The 22107-nt window shown below is 48.0% G+C and overlaps 1 protein-coding gene across 6 annotated transcripts; it reads right to left on the reverse strand.

The window, feature by feature from the left end:
* Nucleotides 1-706: 706 nt before the first annotated feature.
* LOC123449721 (zinc finger protein 236-like) lies at nt 707-6117 on the reverse strand. Of its 6 annotated transcripts, none has more exons than XM_045127039.1 (5): nt 5980-6117; nt 5748-5871; nt 3242-5552; nt 2612-2657; nt 707-2131 (listed from the first exon to the last, which is right to left on the reverse strand). In XM_045127039.1, the coding sequence occupies exons 1-4, from the start codon at nt 6115-6117 to the stop codon at nt 2645-2647; spliced, it is 2586 nt and encodes an 861-aa protein (XP_044982974.1). In that variant the 3' UTR covers nt 707-2131; nt 2612-2644. The 6 variants fall into 6 exon arrangements, with proteins under 6 accessions (XP_044982974.1, XP_044982972.1, XP_044982970.1 ...); XM_045127037.1 differs by having other exon boundaries at nt 2612-2660; XM_045127038.1 differs by lacking the exon at nt 707-2131 and adding an exon at nt 2253-2380 and having other exon boundaries at nt 2612-2660.
* Between the last annotated feature and the right edge of the window lie 15990 nt (nt 6118-22107).

Genomic DNA, 22107 nt, shown 5'->3' on the forward strand with positions numbered 1-22107 from the left:
GGGAAGCTGGGCCCACTCTCGACAAGGCTAATGAGACCTACAACCCGGACGTGCCTGCCCCGCCTGCGGCAGAAGGGCGCCCAGAAGGCACCAAAAAAGCCACCACGGCCAGGGACGCGGCACCCGCTGCCGAACGACTGCAAGCTTCGATCGAGCAATGCATCACCAACGCCAAGAGCAGCGCTGCCAAGAGGGAGGAGAAATCCGACGCGCGGTGGTCGGCGTTGATGGCGAACCAGCACGTCAACCTCGACCTTGTGGCATGATGATCGTCGAACTTGTAGCGTCTTTTTGACAGCGTGAAAGACAAATTTAAAAATGTTGGCGCCTGGAGGCTGAAACCTGGAGGCGCGACTGAAAACTCGCTCGTCTCCAGGACGAAAAAATCTCCGACGCAACGACAAAAAGGCTTTCGTCGGGATGCGTTGGAGGCCAAACGGCTGGAGATGCTCTGAGCTAGCTCAATTGAGCATGGCATCTAGCTTCAATGAGGGCAGCTATGGACGCAAGAAGAACAATGTGCGTTATGGCTGGGGAAAGTATTACCCCGACTACCATTCGGCCGATTCCGAAGGAACGCGAAATCTGAGTGGACAACAAAACCGATGATCAAAAGCCAGGTGCTATGATGCCAACCTAGCTAGGTTCCATTGATAGTTTCGTGTTTGCTTGTTTGCGGCATTAGCTTGGATGCTATCTTTCTTTCTTTTATCGAATCGATTGTGTGACCTCTGAGTGTGTTGTATCAAATATGTCTAAATAAACATCTCTTTGCTCTATTTTCGTCTTCCCCGTCTCTGTTTCTCCTTCCTATCTCTATCTACAGCTCTCACTGCTCTATCTCTCTACTGTGACATGTGTCAAAATGTTTATTTAGACACATTTGACTCATCAGCCCAACTGCTGATCACAGGGCAGCTTGAGTATACATGCATGTAATACTGACAGGGTAACAAACATACAGCTTTATGAGACGCAAGTCTTTCACTTCCACCCAAGAAAAAAAACTTTGAAGTCCAAAAGATACATAACATTGGTACCTGACGATCAGCATGATAATCAAAATCACAACCATATTGTTTCTCATACCGGTTACTCATCTATTAAGATCATTGTACCGCAAAGAGAGAGAGAGAGAGAAAAATTGTGTACCAGACCGTCTTGAGATGAAAAGAATAAATGCAAACACCCGACATAGACACCTGCCTATCCATTTCCCCAGTGATGCTACTTTGCTCATTTCTATTCGATGCCGATATTCACAAAACAGTTTCTTTCTGTGGTTAAGTGCTAAACAAACAAGAAAATAAGCAAGATGGTTCCATCTCATCAATTGCAGCTTATTAACAACTCCCTGTATGAGAAACCAAATATCAAACTGAGCAGGAAAAGTGGTTAATATCATCACTGCAATTTGTTGTTTCTGCTGCAATCAATACAAATATGGGCATTTGTTTTTTCTATTGCAATCAGTACAAGATGTTAGTAACTCTACTCCAGGACCCAGAAGCTCAAATGGGCATTTGTTTTTTTCTTTTGCAATCAGTACAAAAACATTATCACATGACAAGTTAATCGAAGTGATATTATTTTGAGGTCAAGTGTTCAATCCAACATACAAAAAGGAGTAAATGACAAGTTAGTTCTCACCGCTCTGTCACAATGTACAGCTCTGAATTACTGTGGATAGTGAATAGATAATGAAACATGAAAGGGTGCCCTAATTAGCTCTGGGTTATTATTACATTACACAGAGACCACGGGTCAACCAAAAAGAACAGTCACATAACATGAACTGATGCTAATGCTAGCATGACTGCAGACATATAACATAAATCAATCATCCTTGAGATATATGCACACGCAAGCTATCCAATATCATCTAGAGATGCAAGAATATATGCTAACATCTGTCAGAGATACTCGCCTATCTTGAGATGCAATAATACATATATATATATGGTAACATCTGTTAGAGACCCCTGTCTATCCATTTTCCCAGTAATGCTACTTCGCTTGTTTTCATTCGATGCCGCTATCTACAAAGCAGTTCTTTGTATGGTTAAGTACTAGATAAACAAGAAAACAGGCGCTCGTTCCATATCATCAGTTGCAGCTTATTAACAGCACCCTGTATGAGAAACCAAATGTCAAACTGGGCCTGGAAGGTAGTTAATACCATCAGTGACATATAGGTAGCTACTCCAGGGTCCAGAAGCTTAAATGCAGTTAGATTTTTCTTTTGAAATCCATACAAAAAATATCACAGAATGCATTTATGTACTGCTGAATGCTAAGCATATGGTTTTGCCTTTTCCAAGCTAGTTGAAATCTACCAGATGCACTAAATTTTACCTTTATGCAGAAGCCAGGAAGATCGCTGATAATTGTAAAGCAGAAAAACCAGATTTAGTACATACTCATTTCTACTACATCGCTAGCAAGGTAAAAGAAAAAAATTATGTGTTAAAGCAAATTTAGAACATGTTCCCAAGACAAGGAATGAATCAGGTGGGATCCAAGGTGCCGCGAATATCAAAGCCTTGACAGCTCCTGCGCAGCTGTTCTCTACCATATGAAAGGGCAAGTATTCTTAGGTTGCGGTCATTACCAGTTTGGTTGATACCATCCAGTGCTTCATGATTTACGTAGTTTTCCTTCTAGAAATGCACAGAAGAAGCACTTTCAATAGAGGTGCACAGTATTTATTTTCAAAGCTCTTCATGGAAGTGCAAGCATTGCAGCAGTTAATGATTGAACAACTTCATGGCTTATTACACATCCAGGAAGATAACTTCATATGGCTCAATATAGGTGGATAACTAAGCAAAATAAACAGGCGATCTTGTATTTTGCTGCAAATGTTCAAGCATGCAAATCTGTAAATGGATAGGCATTGGAGTAGTATCCTGGAACAGAATAAAAATAACTTCTTATTTACAACTCTAGGATTTGATATATCACCCCTGTGAAGAACAGACATCACCATTGTAAGAAACAAACACAAGGGATCTTATCAAACAGCTTTCGGAAATGTACACCGACATTCAAGAAAAGCATAGCTAAAGCTTCTAAACTAAAGATTGTGACATTTTTTCTTCAATAAAGAAACAACAATCCCGCTATAAGTTGTCAGAACTCAGAACAATTGGACCAAGGAACTTCCAACAAATAATAAAGCCATCTACAGTAGCAAGCACGGGCTTTACTCCTAACTCTGCAATGTTGAGCAAGATTTTACCTCTGCGGTTTGCACCTCCTCCTATGCCGGGTAAAGTCCGAAACATACTTATATATCTTGCTACACCCAGGCGTCCTGCATTTATAGGGCTTTTCCCCTGTATGAACTTCGAAATGATCAGCCAGAGCCCATGTCCACTTGAAAGCCATACCGCAACCTTCCCACGGGCACTTGTACGGTCTCTCCTCGTTGTGAATGCTCTGGTGGCGTCTCAGATACTTGTGGGATCTGAAATGTTTGCCACATGACTTGATTGTGCACATGTTCTTCTTGTGGAGAGAAAGTTCGTCTCTTTTCTTGAATGTCATGTGGCAGTAGTCAATGTCACATTCAAATCGTCCCTTCCTCTTTTTGCCCTTGCTTGAGGCTGAATTGTCCACAAGACCTCTCTTTATGTCGGCGAGTTTAATGTCTGCAGATCCAGCGGTTGACATCGCACTCTCATAAGGAACAGTTATGTCAAATGTCGCCTTTTCTTCACACTGACCATAGATGTCACCATCACCCATTTCAAGTTGGTCTGTCGTTGTTTCTTCCATATCCAGCTTTCTTTTACCTCTGCGCCTAGCATAACATATGACATCAGTTCTCCCTGATTTACCAACACTTCTAACAACTAAGCCTGATACGCATGAAACACTGGGTGCGTCATCCTGTGGTGTTGCTTCATCAAAAGCTGGACCCTTGTCAGTAACAGGACAAGTGCTCATGGCATTCACAGAACCAACAACATCTCCTCCATCGTCTCTAGAAGGCTGCACTTCGGTGGCAACAGACTCTCCTGCATTTTCAATCTGCACACTGACACTATCCAAATCGCAATCAAGAGTGTCTGGCTCATTTAAAGCAGCATCACTGTCTCCACTACGAGCAGAAGCTCGACGAGTAACTTCTGGTTCCGTAGCAGCATCGGTAGCAATAGAAACCCCCCTTGTAATTTCCAATTCGGTAGATTCATTTATAAGAGAAGGTCGACCTGTATCTTCCGGTTCCATGGAAACTTCAGTGTCGAGGTTAGCAGCTCCTGTAACTCCTGTCTCAGTGACAAGAGAAACTCTTCCTATAAGTCCAGGATGAGTTGTAGCTTCAGTAACAAGTGAGCCTAACAGTACTGAATCCATTTCAGCAGTAGATTCATTCGCAAAAGAAGGTCCAATTTTAGTTTCAGGTTCTGCAGTGCCTTCACTGTCAAGGGGAGTTCCAGTTGTAACTTCCAATACAGTGACTACACCTGCTGCCTCAGCTGCAGGCTCACTCACAAGCGAACCTGCCTCTGAAACTTCTCGCTCAGCAACAGCTTCATTAGCAAGAGAAACTCTTTCTGGTAGTCCTGGATGAGTTGCAGCTTCAGTAACAAGGAAACCTGGGTGTACAAAATCCATTTCAGCGGCAGATTCTTTGGCAGGAGAAGCTTCCATTTTAATATTTGGCTCTACAACACCTCTGTTGACGAAGGAAGCTACAGTTGTAACTCTCAGATTGGTGACTACATCTGCTGCCTCAGTTGCAGTTTTAGCAGCACATTCATTGACAGGAGAAGCTCCCATTTTAATATCTGGCTCTGCAACACGTTGGTTGTCGAGGGGAGCTCCAGTTGTAACTTCTGGTGAGGTGACTACGTATGCTGCCTCAGTTGCAGCTTCAGAAGCAGATTCATCGACAGGAGAAGCACCCATTTTAATATCTGGCTCTGTGACACCTTTGTTGTCAAGGGGAGCTCCAGTTGTAACTTCCGACACGATGGCTACATCTGCTGCCTCACTTGCAGCTTTAGAAGCAGATTCATGGATAGTAGGAGCTCCCATTTCAGTATCTGGATCTGCAACGCCTTTGTTGTCAAGGGGAGCCCCAGTTGTAACTCCCGATGTGGTGGCTACATCTGCTGCCTCAATTGCAGCTTCACTCACAAAACAGAGTCCCGCTGAAACTTCTGTCTCAGCAACAGCTACATTGGCGAGAGCAGCTCCACTTATAACTTCTGGCTCATCGATCGATCCACTCACAAGAGAAACTCGCTCGGCAACAGCTTCATCGGCGAGACAAACTCCATTTATAACTTGTGTCTCAGTGATCAATCCACTCACAAGAGAAGCTCCCCCAGTAACCTCCGGTTCGGTGTAAGAGCCATCCACAAGAGGGGTTGCCACTCCAACCTCCTGCTCAGCTGCAGCTTCATCGGCAACAAGGGCTCCTTCCATGACTACCGGCTCAGCAGCAGCTTTGCTGACAAGGGTAGTCTGCTCCTTACCTTCGGGCCTCCTCGCAGAACCTTTGCTGGCAGAGTGGTCATGGCCTACCTCGCATTCTTGAGCTGGAATCATTTGTCAAGCACCAGGAGAAGAAATGTTTCAAGCATTAGTAGCAAGCCAATCGATTTTCTTTTCTGAATAAAAAGCCAAGCATTTTAGTTTCGAGAATAAAAGCAAGCTACGCGTTTGAAGCAGTGAGTGACCCGATGGGGCAGGGCAGTTGGGTGTGGCAGCAGCGTAGCGTAGAACGCACGCACCTTGGAGGACAGGAGGTCGCTGAGGCAGGCGGGCGCGGCGGTCCTCGTCGGTCTCGAGCGGCTCGCCCTCCGGCTGCTGCAGGCCGGCAATGTGCCCCTTGTGCTTAACCCCGTCGGGAGCAACCTGCGATGCCGCGGAACGCGCAGCCGGCCGTAAGGACCCCTTTCCGGCGCTTTCCCCAGAGGGCAGCGCGGCGTAATGCGGATGGGGGAGGAGGGGGAGCGGGGGTACCTGCGGGTCGGAGCCGCGGGTGAGGTCGCAGAAGGCGCAGTCGTCGTCGGCGGCGTGGAGCCAGGGCGCGGGCGGCTGCGGGGCCGCGGCGGCGGCCGAGGAGGCGAGCAGGCGCGCGGCGTAGCGCCGGATGCGCATGGCGGTGGCCGCGGGGGCGGGGGCGGGGGCGGGGGCGGGGCGGAGGGGGTGGGGGTGGGGGTGGGGAATTTTGGGGGGGAGGGAGCAGCGCCGCGTGGGGAGGTGGAGGTGGGGGGAGGGAGAGGGGAAGGGGGGGAGAGAGAATTTTCTGGTGGCGTGGCGTGGTGCGGTGCGGTGGCTCCTCTCGCTCGGGTCCGAGCTCCTGCTTGGTGCTTGCTGTGGGGGGTGGGGGCGTCAGCTAGGGTTGCTGCCGTGACCCGACCGAATTGACGGGGCGCCGTCTGCCTCCTCCCCTTGTTCCAGTGGGTGTGGGTGTGGGTGTGGGTGTGGGTGTGGCCTCCGCGGAGGACGAAGTGCTCTTCCCCTTGTTCCTCGAAACCGGGTGCCGCTGGAATTAGCCGTATTCTTTTACGTGAAAAGGCGGAGGCTCTCTCCATTATCTAACGTCGGATTCTTATAAAGGATGGATTTTATTGAGTGGAAACTACATCAGGAGGATAAAAACTCAAAAAGCACACACATGATCTCTTCACAGTTAGAATGCACATGGTCAGCATCGACACGGCAAATGACAGAGTTGTATAAGATCAGAGTTATGCGTAGACGAGGAAAACTAAAAAATTCCAAAGCGACCAGATCCTTGCTCGGCAAACTACAACAATAACATCATCCCCACGCTGCCTCCGACACGTGAGAGTCCCTTCTCACTCTCGTGGAAGCACCATGTTCACCGCTGGCGGATGCTCCTACCCACTCTCGTGGAACCACCACGCTGGACGTTCGCGGATGCCCCATGCCCAGTCATGGCAGGCCTTTTGACAATGAGGACGCTTTTCAGCGGCAGCAACCTCACGCCGACCGTGTCTATCACGGCAGCATTTATGTGACCTTTTTGAGGGGCGCCTCTAGGCCACAGCCTCACGCTAACCCGTTTCAAACATGATAACATGTACCTTTCTGTTATGTAATGAACCTCCTTCATGCATCAGTAAAGCTCATTTCCCTCAGAATCCTTGTGCTCTTGCATCTGAGTATGCCTCAGGAGGGGTGCGCGCTCGTGATCTCCCCTGTGACTGTTTCGCAAGCGGGGGCTAGGTAAAGTGTTTGTGCTCGGATCAGTCCCTGCAGCACTGCAAAACCCAAGTGCATGCTCCCGTGTATGTCACCTCACTAGGTCCTTGGTGCTCTTGCCTCCTTGCACAACACCCACAGGCGACCCCGCGAGCGCACCCCGTGGCATTACTTGGCAATTTCCCTGGTGCAGGATAATGAAGGCCTCAGGAGCCCTCCCCTCGGAGGCCTCGCGAGCGGCGCCTCGCGACCAGAAGGCTTTGCAAGGGACCGTGCCCCATGAGCTGCTCCCTGCGAAGAATTTGCCCCAAGTCAGACAACCCAAAGGAGCTAAGTCAAAAAAAGACCTCTCAGATCTCCTCCCTCTCGTTTCCCTCTTGAGGCATCCTGGTTTTCCTGGCGCGAGCCGCCTGTGCGTCAAGGGGGGGGGACCCTGAGCACCACGCCTCAGGGACTCCTACCGCCCCAAGAGACCTACACCCTCTAGCCTTGTTGAGCGAATGCTCCAAGCATACCAGCGACGGTGTAACCCATCTCGGGAGCTGGGTCACAACGATGCAGGGCACGAAGGGAATGTACAAAACGAAAGGAAGGCCTCGGGAGGAAACATAGATGCATGAAACATTAAGTGCTTAAAACTTAAGACAAAAGTGTGGTACGGATGTTTTCACGCCCCCACGGGGCCAAGTAATTCATGATGCAACAAAAAAGGAAAGAAGATAAAGCCTCAAGAGGAGGAGGTGTCGTCTTTGTCGCCGTTGTCGGGGAGGCCCGTGTCGAGGCTGTCACCTTCTTCGGAGGGCTCGATCTGTGCCAACCCCTCGATCAAGGAGCCCACATGCTCGCGCACCACGTCCCTGAGTGGGCCCGGGAGTTCCGCAGGCACTGGCTCTACCATGCGGTAGAAGTCAAAGGCGGGGTTGTGGTGGCGAAGGTTGGAGAAGACATGCGTCTCGGCATAGTCCACGAGGTCGCGGGCGCCCCCATCGCTGACTTCGTTCACCTTGGAGACCCCCGAATCCAGCGCCTCCACCACCTTGATGAAGAAGTTGAGGTAGCCAAGTCATAGTCCGCGCGGGGCAGCGCCAGGACGTCCTCGACAAAGCTATTGAGCGCTCGCCCGACACGTGTGGCAAGGCCCAAGAACACGTGCATCGCTTGCATCGTTTGCGCGTGCGCTTCACTGTCCTTGGCCTTGTGCACGCCGTTTGCAGCTTCGTCAACCTGCACCTGAAGCGATGCTAGCTCCGCCTCGAAATCCCCTTTGCGTTCAATGGTGGCCTGGAGGTCCCCCTCGGCGTCCTGGAGCTGGGCCTTGAGCTCGTCGACCTTCTTTTGGAGCTCGTTGCACTTAAGGTGGAAGCAGTCCTCCTGTAGCGTCACCTTGCCGCGGTACTCCTCGAGGGCGATTTCCCGCTCCCTGGCAACCCTTGCATCGGCATCAGCCCTGACTGTGGCCTTCCTCCTCTCGAGCTGAGGGTTGGTCGTGTCACGCGTTGCCTCGAAGGTGGCCCTGTCTGCGAGGGCCTGGCCCTCCAGGTTCAAGAGGCGCTCGCGCTCCACCTCCTAGTCGAAGGTGGTCTAGAGTCCTCTCGCTCTCGGAGGGCTATGTCGGCATCCCGGTCGGCGACGACCTCCTCCCTTTGGGCCAGCTCCTCCTCGCGGGCGGCGTGCTGCTGCTTGCGCACAGTGGTCACATCTTCATCTGCCCGGAGCTCCTTCTCGCATGGGGCAGCTTGCTCCTCCACCCTACGAGCGCGGGCTTCGGCCTCCGGGCACCACTCATTGGCCGCCTACGCCTCGCGAACGACGCGCTCACACAATTCCTTGGCATTGTGAGCAGCCTTTCCCCTCTTCTCCCAGGCCGCCTCATCTTGCCGCCGGCCCCACCTTGTCAGCCACCCTATGCTGGCGTCCACACGTCATTGTCACATGAGTGCAAAGGAGTACCTTGCGCTCTTCACCGACCCACCGACAAAGCATCATTGGATGGACCTCCTCGTTCCCGACCCCCTCAACTCGAGACGATGCTCGTACGAACGATGATTAGGAGGAAGATCCAGAGGAGCATGAGTACGAGACCGAGCACTCCACCACTTGAGTCCGAGAACCCCTAGGATAGGATAAGTCATGTACCCCTCATGCGAAGTCGAGTCTGTGTAATTGTTCATATGAAACCATGTGTGTTTGATGTTTGTTTTTGTTTGTGTTCTAATGCAAGTCGTGCTTTTGCCTTAGGCAACATGTAAGCGACTACATCGCCTATCTTATCCAAATAATATGTCTTTGGTCATTCGACCTCTGTTTTATCACACTTGCACTATACCGACCCCCTCAAGCGCATTTACCTCTTATTACTTTTTTCCGTCGTCTATTCTAGTTGTTTGACTTGGCTGTGTTGGAAATATGCCCTAGAGGTAATAATAAATTAGTTATTATTATATTTCCTTGTTCATAATAATCGTTTATTATCCATGCTATAATTGTATTGATTGGAAACACAAATACACGTGTGGATACATAGACAAAACATTGTCCCTAGTAAGCCTCTAGTTGACTAGCTCGTTGATCAAAGATGGTCAAGGTTTCGTGACCATAGACAAGTGTTGTCACTTGATAATGTTGGGTAACGTAGCATAAATTCAAAAAAATTCCTACGCATATTCAGATCTTCCTATGGAGAGACCAGCAACGAGAGAGGGGTGAGTGCATCTTCATACCTTTGAAGATCGCTAAGCGGAAGCGTTGCTAGAACGCGGTTGATGGAGTCGTACTCGCGGCGATTCAGATCGTGGTGTGATTCCTATCTAGTGCCGAACCACGGCACCTCCGCGTTCAACACACGTGCAGCCCGGTGACGTCTCCCGCACCTTGATCCAGCAAGGAGGAGGGAGAGGTTGGGGAAGATCTCCGGCAGCACGACGGCATGGTGTCGATGGAGAGACGAGGTCTCCCGGCAGGGCTTCGCCAAGCACCGACAGAGAGGAGGAGAAAGAAGAGCAGGGTTGCGCCGAGGGAGAGGAAGATTGGTGTCCCCAACAGCCCAAAAGTGCCCACTATATATAGGGGGAGGGAGGGGCTGCGCCCCCTTGAGGGTTTCCCTCTCCTGGGAGGGGCGGCAGCCCTAGATGGGAGGAGGTGCGGCGGCCAAGGGGGGAGGAGGGGTGGCGCACCCTTATGGTGGGCCTTAGGCCCACCTGCGCTAGGGTTCCCCCCTCTCCCCTCCTATTGCGCCATGGGCTGAGTGTGGGGGGCGCACCGGCCCACCTAGGGGCTGGTTCCCTCCCGCACTTGGCCCATCTAGCCTCCCGGGTGGTGGCCCCCTTCTGGTGGACCCTCGGGGCCACTTCCGGTGGTCCCGGTGGTCCTGGTACGTTACAGGTGACGCCAGAAACACTTCCGGTGTCCAAAACCATCCGTCCTATATATCAATCTTTACCTTCGGACTATTCTGGAGCTCCTCGTGACATCCGGGATCTCATCCGGGACTCCGAAAAACTTTCGATAACCTCGTATAACAATTCCCTATAACCCTAGCGTCATCGAACCTTAAGTGTGTAGACCCTACGGGTTCGGGAGACAGATAGACATGACCGAGACACCTCTCCGGTCAATAACCATCAGCGGGGTCTGATACCCATGGTGGCTCCCACTTGCTCCATGATGATCTCATCGGATGAACCACGATGTCAAGGATTCAATCAATCCCGTATACAATTCCCTTTGTCTGTCGGTATAGAACTTGCCCGAGATTCGACCGTCGGTATACCTATACCTTGTTCAATCTCGTTACCGGTAAGTCTCTTTACTCGTTCCGTAGTACGTCACCGTGTGACTAACTCCTTAGTCACTTTGAGCTCATGATGATGTTCTGCCGAGTGGGCCCAGAGATACCTCTCCGTCACGCGGAGTGAAAAATCCCGATCTCGATTCGTACCAACCCAACAGACACTTTCAGAGGTACCCGTAGTGCACTTTTATAGTCACCCAGTTACGTTGTGATGTTTGATACACCCAGAGCACTCCTAAGGTATCCGGCAGTTGCACAATCTCATGGTCGAAGGAAAAGACACTTGACATTAGAAAGCTTTAGCATACGAACAATACGATCTAGTGCTACGCTTAGGATTGGGTCTTGTCCATCACATCATTCTCCCAATGATGTGATCCCGTTATCAATGACATCCAATGCCCATGATCAGGAAACCATGATCATCTATTGATCAACGAGCTAGCCAACTAGAGGCTTGCTAGGGACACATTGTGATCTATTTATTCACACATGTTAATACAATTATAGCATGAACAATAGACAATTATCATGAAGAAAGAAATATGATAATAACCATTTTATTATTGCCTCTAGGGCATATTTCCAACAATCTCCCACTTGCACTAGAGTCAATAATCTAGTTACATTGTGATGTATCGAACACCCATAGCATTGTGGTGTTGATCATGTTTTGCTCGTGGAAGAGGTTTAGTCAACGGGTCTGCAACATTCAGATCCGTGTGTACTTTACAAATCTCTATTACTCCACTCTGGACATGGTCCTGGATGGAGTTGTAGCAGCGTTTGATGTGCTTCGTCTTCCGGTGAAACCTGGGCTCCTTGGCTATGGCAATGGCCCAGTGTTATCACAGAAGAGTGTCATTGGACCCGACGCGCTTGGAACCACTCCAAGGTCGGTGATGAGCTCCTTCATCCAAATTCCTTCATGAGCCGCTTCTGAAGCAACTATGTACTCCGCTTCACATGTAGATGCTGCCACGACTTCTTGCTTGCTGCTGCACCAGCTCACTGCCCCACCATTCAAAACATATACGTATCCGGTCTGTGACTTAGCGTCATCCGGATCTATGTCGAAGCTAGCGTCGACGTAACCCTTTACGACGAGCTCTTCGTCACCTCCATAAACAAGAAACATTTCCTTAGTCCTTTTCAGGTACTTAAGGATATTCTTGACCGCTGTCCAGTGTTCCATACCGGGATCACTTTGGTACCTCCCTACCAAACTTATGGCAAGGTTTATATCAGGTCTGGTACACAACATGGCATATATAAGAGAGCCTACGGCTGAAGCGTAGGGGACAAAACTCATCTTCTCTCTATCTGCTGCCGTGGTCGGCGACTGAGTCTTACTCAATCTCATACCTTGCAAAACTGGCAAGAACCCTTTCTTTGAGTTTTCCATATTGAACTTCTTCAATATCTTGTCAATGTATGTACTTTGCGAAAGACCTATGAGGCGTCTCGATCTATCTCTATAGATCTTGATGCCTAATATGTATGCAGCTTCTCCAAGGTCCTTCATTGAAAAACTCTTGTTCAAATAGGCCTTTATGCTCTCCAACATCTATATATTATTCCCCATCAATAATATGTCATCCACATACAGTATGAGGAAAGCTACAAAGCTCCCACTCACTTTCTTGTACAAACAGGCTTCTCCGTAAACCTGTATGAACCCAAACGCTTTAATCACCTCATTAAAGCAAATGTTCCAACTCCGAGATGCTTGCACCAGCCCATAGATGGAGCGCTGGAGCTTGCACACTTTGTTAGCACCCTTAGGGTCGACAAAACCTTCTGGTTGCATCATATACAACTCTTCCTTAAGGTTCCCGTTAAGGAACGCTGTTTTGACGTCCATTTGCCAAATTTCATAATCATAAAAGGCGGCAATTGCTAACATGATTCAGACTGATTTCAGCTTCGCTACGGGAGAGAAAGTCTTTTCGTAGTCAATTCCTTGAATTTGTCGAAAACCCTTTGCGACAAGTCGAGCTTTATAAATGGTTACTTTACCGTTTGCATCAGTCTTCTTCTTGAAGATCCATTTATTTTCTATGGCTCGCCGGTCATCGTACAAGTCCACCAAAGTCCATACTTTGTTCTCATACATGGATCCTATCTCGGATTTCATAGCTTCAAGCCATTTGTTGGAATCCGGGCCCGCCATCGCTTCTTCATAGTTCGAAGGTTCACCGTTGTCTAACAACATGATTTCCATTACAGGGTTGCCGTACCACTTTGGTGCGGAGCGTACCCTTCTGGACCTTCGCGGCTCAGTAGTAACTTGATCCGAAGCTTCATGATCATTATCATTAACTTCCTCTTCAGTTGGTGTAGGCGCCACAGGAACAACTTCCCGCGCTGCGCTACCATCCTGTTCGAGAGGGGGTGTAATCACCTCATCAAGTTCTACCTTCCTCCCACTTACTTCTTTCAAGAGAAACTTTTTCTCTAGAAAGGATCCGTTCTTGGCAACAAAGGTTTTACCTTCGGATCTAAGATAGAAGGTATGCCCAATAGTTTCCTTAGGGTATCCTATGAATACGCAATTGTCCGCTTTGGGTTCGAGCTTTTCTGGTTGAAGTTTCTTCACATAAGCATCGCAACCCCAAACTTTAAGAAACGACAACTTAGGTTTCTTGCCAAACCATAGTTCATACGGTGTCGTCTCAACGGATTTAGATGGTGCCCTATTTAAAGTGAATGCTGCAATTTCTAATGCGTATCCCCAAAATGATAGAGGTAAGTCAGTAAGAGACATCATAGATCGTACCATATCTAATAAAGTGCGATTACAACGTTCAGACACTCCGTTGCGTTGCGGTGTGCCAGGCGGTGTTAGTTGTGAAACGGTTCCACACTTCCTTAGGTGTGTGCCAAACTCGTGACTCAAATATTCTCCTCCATGATCAGATCGTAGACACTTAATTTTTCTGTCACGTTGATTCTCGACCTCACTCTGAAATTCCTTGAACTTTTCAAATGTCTCAGATTTGTGTTTCATCAAGTAGATATATCCATACCTACTCAAATCATCGGTGAGAGTGAGAACATAACGATAGCCACCGCGAGCTTCAACGTTCATTGGACCACACACATCAGTATGTATTATTTCCAATAAATCGGTTGCTCTCTCCATTGTTCCTGAGAATGGAGTCTTAGTCATCTTGCCCATGAGGCACGGTTCGCATGTGTCAAATGATTCAAAGTCAAGAGACTCTAATAGTCCATCAGTATGGAGCTTCTTCATGCGCTTAACGCCGATATGACCAAGGCGGCAGTGCCACAAGTATGTGGGACTATCATTATCAACTTTACATCTTTTGGTACTCACACTATGAATATGCGTAACATCACGATCGAGATTCATCAAGAATAAACCATTCACCAGCGGAGCATGACCATAAAACATATCACTCATATAAATAGAACAACCATTATTCTCTGACTTAAATGAGTAGCCGTCTCGCATTAAGCAAGACCCTGATACAATATTCATGCTCAAAGCTGGTACTAAATAACAATTATTAAGGTGAAAACTAACCCCGATGGTAGATGTAGAGGTAGCGTGCCGACGGCGATCACATCGACCTTGGAGCCATTCCCGACGCGCATCGTCACCTCGTCCTTGGCCAGTCTCCGCTTATTCCGCAGTTCCTGCTTTGAGTTGCAAATGTGAGCAACAGCACCGGTATCAAATACCCAGGAGCTAGTACGAGCGCTGGTAAGGTACACATCAATAACATGTATATCACATATACCTTTAACGTTGCCGGCCTTCTTGTCCGCTAAGTATTTGGGGCAGTTCCGCTTCCAGTGACCCTTTCCCTTGCAATAGAAGCACTCAGTCTCAGGCTTGGGTCCATTCTTTTTATTCTTCCCGGCATCTGGCTTACCGGGCGCAGCAACGGCTTTGCCGTCTTTCTTGAAGTTCTTCTTACCCTTGCCCTTCTTGAAACTAGTGGTCTTGTTGACCATCAACACTTGATGCTCTTTCTTGATTTCTACTTCTGCGGACTTGAGCATCGAGTACAACTCAGGAATGGTCTTCTCCATCCCTTGCATGTTGTAGTTCAGCACAAAACCTTTGTAGTTTGGTGGGAGAGACTGGAGGATTCTGTCAATTATAGCATCATCCGGAAGTTCGACTCCAAGTGAAGTCAGACGACCGTGTAACCCAGACATTTTGAGTATGTGCTCACTGACAGAACTGTTCTCCTCCATCTTACAACTAAAGAACTTGTCGGAGACTTCATATCTCTCGACACGGGCATGAGCTTGAAAAACTAGCTTCAACTCTTGGAACATCTCATATGCACCGTGTTTCTCAAAACGCCTTTGGAGCCCCGTTTCTAAACTGTATAACATGCCACACCTAACCAGAGAGTAGTCATCACTCCGCGTTTTCCAGACGTTCAGAATGTCCTAGGCTGCTGCGGGAGCGGGAGGGTCACCTAGCGGCGCATCAAGGACATAAGCCTTTTTAGCTGCTTCAAGGATGAGCTTCAAGTTGCGAACCCAGTCCGCATAGTTGCTACCATCATCTTTCAGCTTGTTTTTTCTAGGAATGCGTTGAAATTGAGGTTGACGTTGGCCATCTATAATATTCGAGGTCATGTCTGTACATGCTAAGCTCGTCGAGTCAACCTAAGTGTTTCACGTGTGTAAATCTGGCTTACACCAGTTGTATGCGAACGTTAGAATCTATCACACCCGATCATCACGTGGTGCTTCGAGACAACGATCCTTCGCAATGGTGCACACTTAGGGGAATACTTTCTCTAAATTTTTAAGAGGGATCATCTTATTATGCTACCGTCGTTCTAAGCAATAAGATGAAAAACATGATAAACATCACAATGCAATCATATAGTGACATGATATGGCCATTATCATCTTTGCTCTTTCGATCTCCATCTTCAGGCATCGCATGATCATCATTGTCACCGGCGTGACACCATGATCTCCATCATCGTGTCTCCGTGAAGTCGTCACGCCAACTACTACTATCACTACTACTATAGCTAACCGTTAGCAATGAAGTAAAAGTAGTAAGCACATGGCGTTGCATCTCATACAATAAATTAAGACAACTCCTATGGCTCCTACCGGTTGTCATACTCATTGACATGCAAGTCGTGAAACCTATTACAATAACATGATCATCTCATACATCATACATGCAACATCACAACTTTGGCCATATCACATCACATGTCAAACCCTGCAAAAACAAGTTAGACGTCCTCTAATTGTTGTTGCAAGTTTTACGTGGCTGATTTGGGTTTCTAGCAAGAACGCTTTCTTACCTACGTGACAGCCACAACGATGATATGCCAAAGCTATTTACCCTTCATAAGGACCCTTTTCATCAAATCCAATCCGACTAGAGTAGGAGAGACAGACACCTACTAGCCACCTTTATGCACGGTGTGCATGTCTGTCGGTGGAACCAGTCTCACGTAAGCGTACGTGTAATGTCGGTCCGGGCCGCTTCATCCCACAATACCACCGGAAAAGAATAAGACTAGTAGCGGCAAGCAATTGACAAATCATCGCCCACAACCTTTTGTGTTCTACTCGTGCATAGAATCTACGCATAGAAAACCTGGCTCGGATGCAACTGTTGGTAACGTAGCATAAATTCAAAAAAATTCCTACGCATATTCAGATCTTCCTATGGAGAGACCAGAATGAGAGAGGGGTGAGTGCATCTTCATACCTTTGATGATCGCTAAGCGGAAGCATTGCTAGAACGCGGTTGATGGAGTCGTACTCGCGGCGATTCAGATCGCGGTGTGATTCCGATCTAGTACCGAACCACGACACCTCCGCGTTCAACACACGTGCAGCCCGGTGACGTCTCCCGCACCTTGACCCAGCAAGGAGGAGGGATAGGTTGGGGAAGATCTCCGGCAGCACGACGGCATGGTGTCGATGGAGAGACGAGGTCTCCCGACAGGGCTTCGCCAAGCACCGGCAGAGAGGAGGAGAAAGAAGAGCAGGGCTGTGCTGAGGGAGAGGAAGATTGGTGTCCCCAACAACCCAAAAGCGCCCACTATATATAGGGGGAGGGAGGGGTTGCGCCCCCTTGAGGGTTTCCCTCTCTTGGGAGGGGCGACAGCCCTAGATGGGAGGAGGTGCGGCGGCCAAGGGGGGGAGGAGGCGTGGCGCACCCTTCTGGTGGGCCTTAGGCCCACCTGCGCTAGGGTTCCACCCCCTCTCCCCTCTTCTTGCGCCATGGGCTGAGTGTGGGGGCGCACCAGCTCACCTAGGGGATAGTTCCCTCCCGCACTTGGCCCATCTAGCCTCCCGGGGTGGTGGCCTCCTTCCGGTGGACCCCCGGGTTCACTTCCGGTGGTCCCGGTACGTTACCGGTGACGCCCGAAACACTTTCGGTGTCCAAAACCATCTGTCCTATATATCAATCTTTACCTTTGGACTATTCCGGAGCTCCTCGTGACGTTCAGGATCTCATTCGGGACTCCGAACAACTTTCTATAACCTCGTATAAAAATTCCCTATAACCCTAGCGTCATCGAACCTTAAGTGTGTAGACCCTACGGGTTCGGGAGACAGGCAGACATGACCGAGACACCTCTCCGGTCAATAACCATCAGCGGGGTCTGGATACCCATGGTGGCTCCCACTTGCTCCATGATGATCTCATCGGATGAACCACGATGTCAAGGATTCAATCAATCCCGTATACAATTCCCTTTGTCTGTCGGTATAGAACTTGCCCGAGATTCGATCGTCGGTATACCTATACCTTGTTCAATCTCGTTACCGGTAAGTCTCTTTACTCGTTCCTTAGTACGTCACCGTGTGACTAACTCCTTAGTCACTTTGAGCTCATGATGATGTTCTACCGAGTGGGCCCAGAGATACCTCTCGGTCACGCGGAGTGACAAATCCCGATCTCGATTCGTACCAACCCAACAGACACTTTCAGGGGTACCCGTAGTGCACTTTTATAGTCACCCAGTTACATTGTGACGTTTGATACACCCAAAGCACTCCTACGGTATCCGGGAGTTGCACAATCTCACGGTCGAAGGAAAAGACACTTGACATTAGAAAAGCTTTAGCATACGAACAATACGATCTAGTGCTACGCTTAGGATTGGGTCTTGTCCATCACATCATTCTCCCAATGATGTGATCCCATTATCAATGACATCCAATGCCCATGATCAGGAAACCATGATCATCTATTGATCAACGAGCTAGCCAACTAGAGGCTTGCTAGGGACACATTGTGATCTATTTATTCACACATGTATTACTGTTTCATGTTAATACAATTATAGCATGAACAATAGACAATTATCATGAACAAAGAAATATGATAATAACCATTTTATTATTGCCTGTAGGGCATATTTCCGACAGATAACGGGATCACATCATTAGGAGAAACATGTGATGGACAAGACCCAAAATATGAACATAGCATATTGATCGTGTCGTTTTATTGCTATTGTTTTCTGCGTGTCAAGTATTTGTTCCTGTGACCATGAGATCATATAATTCATTGGCACCGGAGGAATACCTTGTGTGCATCAAACGTCACAACGTAACTGGGTGACTATAAAGGTGTTCTACAGGTATCTCCGAAGGTGTCCGTTGAGTTAGTATGGATCAAGACTGGGATTTGTCACTCCGTGTGACGGAGAGGTATCTCGGGGCCCACTCGGTAATACAACATCACACACAAGCCTTGCAAGCAATGTGACTAAGTGTAAGTCACGTGATCTTGTATTACGGAACGAGTAAAGAGACTTGCCGGTAACGAGATTGAAATAGGTATGCGGATACCGATGATCGAATCTCGGGCAAGTAACATACCGAAGGACAAAGGGAATGATATACGGGATTATATGAATCCTTGACACTGAGGTTCAACCGATAAGATCTTCGGAGAATATGTAGGATCCAATATGGGCATCTAGGTCCCGCTATTGGATATTGACCGAGGAGTGCCTCGGGGCATGTCTACATAGTTCTCGAACCCACAGGGTCTGCACACTTAAGGTTCGACGATGTTTTAGTATAGTTGAGTTATATGTGTGGTTACCGAATGTTGTTCAGAGTCCCGGATGAGATCACGGATGTCACAAGGGTTTCTGGAATGGTTCGGAGACGAAGATTGATATATAGGATGACTTCATTTGGTTACCGGAAGGTTTCGCGCATTACCGGGATTGTACCGGGAGTGACGAATGAGTTCCGGAAGTTCACCGGGAGGGCGGGGCAACCCACTCGGGGGAAGCCCAATGGCCCTAGGGGTGGCGCACTAGACCTTTGTGGGATGGTGGGACAGCCCAAGAGGGCCTATGCCCTAGGGAAAGAAAACCAAAAAAAAGAAAAAAAGAGAGGTGGGAAGGAAGAGAAGGACTCCACTTTCCAATCCTAGTTGGAGTAGGATTGGAGTAGGACTCCTCCTCTCCCTTGGCCGGCGCACCCTTGAGGGCTTGGCCCTCAAGGCAAGCCTCCTCCCCCTCCCTCCTATATATAGTGGTGATTTAGGGCTGATTTGAGACAACTTTTGCCACGTGCAACTCAGATCAAGACACCATAGTTTTACCTCTAGATCGTATTTCTGTGGAGCTGGGCGGAGCCTTGCAGGAGTAGATCCTCACCACCACCGGAGCACTGTCACGCTACCGGAGAACTCATCTACTTATCCGTATTGCTTGCTGGATCAAGAAGGCCGAGATCATCATCGAGTTGTACGTGTGCTGAACGCGGAGGTGCCATCCGTTCGGCACTAGATCAGAATGGATCGTGGGACGGTTCGCGGGGCGGATCGAGGAACGTGAGGACATTCCACTACATCAACCGTGTTTCTTAACGCTTCCTGCCGTGCGATCTATAAGGGTACATAGATCAAAATCTCCTGTCGTAGATGGACATCACCATGATAGGTCTTCGTGTGCGTAGGATTTTTTTTGTTTCCCATGCAATGTTCCCCAGCAGGCTGCTCCAAATAGGATGGTGACTGCAGCCCGCACTAGCACTTTTGCCAACCGAGCACCGACAACTCTAGCCAGTAGTCGGGGGCTGGTGGGTCTTCTCAGGCTGGAGATCACCGGGAGCAGCTTGATACTCGTGATCTGCTTGGGTTTTCCGTGAAGAGGAACATATAATCTCAACACAAAGTGGGTAAGTATTTCCCTCATATATGAAACCAAGGTTTATTGAACCAATAGGAATATCAATCCACAACCGTCTTCAACAGTTGCACACAAAAGAAAAAAACAGGTTGCACCCAACATGGGCAAGAGGGTTGTTAATCCCCTTGTCTCATTATTTGCAAGCGAATGAGGTGTGTAGGTAATTGTAAATAATCATAAAATGTAAAACAAAATAAACGCAAATAAATGGCAGCAAGGTTTTGGAGGTTTTAGCAATATATTGTGAATAGACCTGGGGCCATAGCGTTCCCTAGTGGCATCTCTCATGAAAATAAGCATACAGCGGGTAAACAAGTCACTCTTGGGCAATTGATAGAAGAGCGCATAGCTATGCGATTTTCACGGCAATGATCATGTAAATATAGTCATCACGTCCATAAACAAATAGGCCTACTCTTGACTACACCTATTACTATTACTTCACATCAAGAACGCTTCTATGCTTGCCTCTCTATGTATTAAGTTCATGATGAACGAAGTAATGCTTGGAGTAAGATGATATGATGTTGTGGCACCCCGACTCAAAGCGGCCGGTTTACCTTGCATTGCCAGCCCATGGATCATGTCTTCTGGCAACACAAAACAACTCGGTACAGAAATACAACCGCTTTATTGATTCTCTAGCGGGTACATAGGTTCAGGATTACATAAAGAGGCGATGCCCAGTGCACACTTGGTGCGGCTAAACAATATGTACATTATTTAGTAGACACACATGGGGCCTCAATGATCATGACACAACTACTTGGCAACAGAAAGACGTCGTAACGAAATTCCATATCACAGGGACACTGCTAGGACACGGCCTATACTGCGACGATGCAACTCAGACTCCAGGTAAGGCTTCTCCTGGAACTGGCATGACACACCAGGTGAGTACTTTGAATGTACTCGCAATCTCACAACAAACAATACAATAGTGACAAACACTGATATGACATTTAGGCAGGTTATATGCAAGATATGACAAACTACTCATGATGTGCAAGTGATAGCCAATTATGTTCTCTCTTACGAGTATGGTTACCGCGTAGCCTTATCCATCATCTTACCACAACGATCACCTTCGGATCACAAAAGAAACCATCTCATTGATCTCGACAAACCATATACCATGTGCCATGATTATATCATTAATGTGCAAGTTAATTATTATTTTTGATCCACGGTGTGACTTAATATGAACTGTGTTCATGAACGAGGATGCGGCTATCAATAGATCATATACACACGCTGCAGAGTTTAGTACATTGTACCGACACCACAGAACCCATGGCCTCGTGTTCCCATTTGGGTGGACCAATGGCGTTCTGACAAAATCAATCTACTGCATGACACTCTCCGAGCCACTCTGACAAACTCCCCTTTGGGCTATGTCATGGGTGGCCCCGGATGCGACTCTGGACATCACCTGGACACCGTCGTGGCAAAACAAAATAGTCCCAAACGGGGATAAAGGTAGCAAAACAACTATGGGCACACACGGCTATACATGCCTACCGGGACACAGTAGCACAACCGCGTAACCTTCCGTCATTGGAGGCACCAACAGTGAGAGTCATGTTAGCAGACCGAATAAGGGCCTTCCTATAAAGGCAAATGTGGTTGCACTGGGAAGCTCGATTTGGTGGCACCATTACTCGATCAACAACATGTTCATGTTATATTATTAACATTTTTATTTTGAAATAAAAATTTATTTGAGCCATAGTATGTCATGAAAATGCCATGAAATGCAGATGCACCAACTTGACCGAATGACATTGCTAACATAAGTAACCTTATGATGAAACTACTATACTCATAAACTTAACCAAGTAACTATCTTACTCCTATCACACTAACATGATTATCATGAAATTTTAGTTAGCACAAGTGAGGCAAATTTTAATTGATTATAGGCCATATAGGAATTTATGTTCA

Source organism: Hordeum vulgare, chromosome 4H (assembly GCF_904849725.1).
Source record: "Hordeum vulgare subsp. vulgare chromosome 4H, MorexV3_pseudomolecules_assembly, whole genome shotgun sequence".
Taxonomy (NCBI): Eukaryota; Viridiplantae; Streptophyta; class Magnoliopsida; order Poales; family Poaceae; genus Hordeum; species Hordeum vulgare.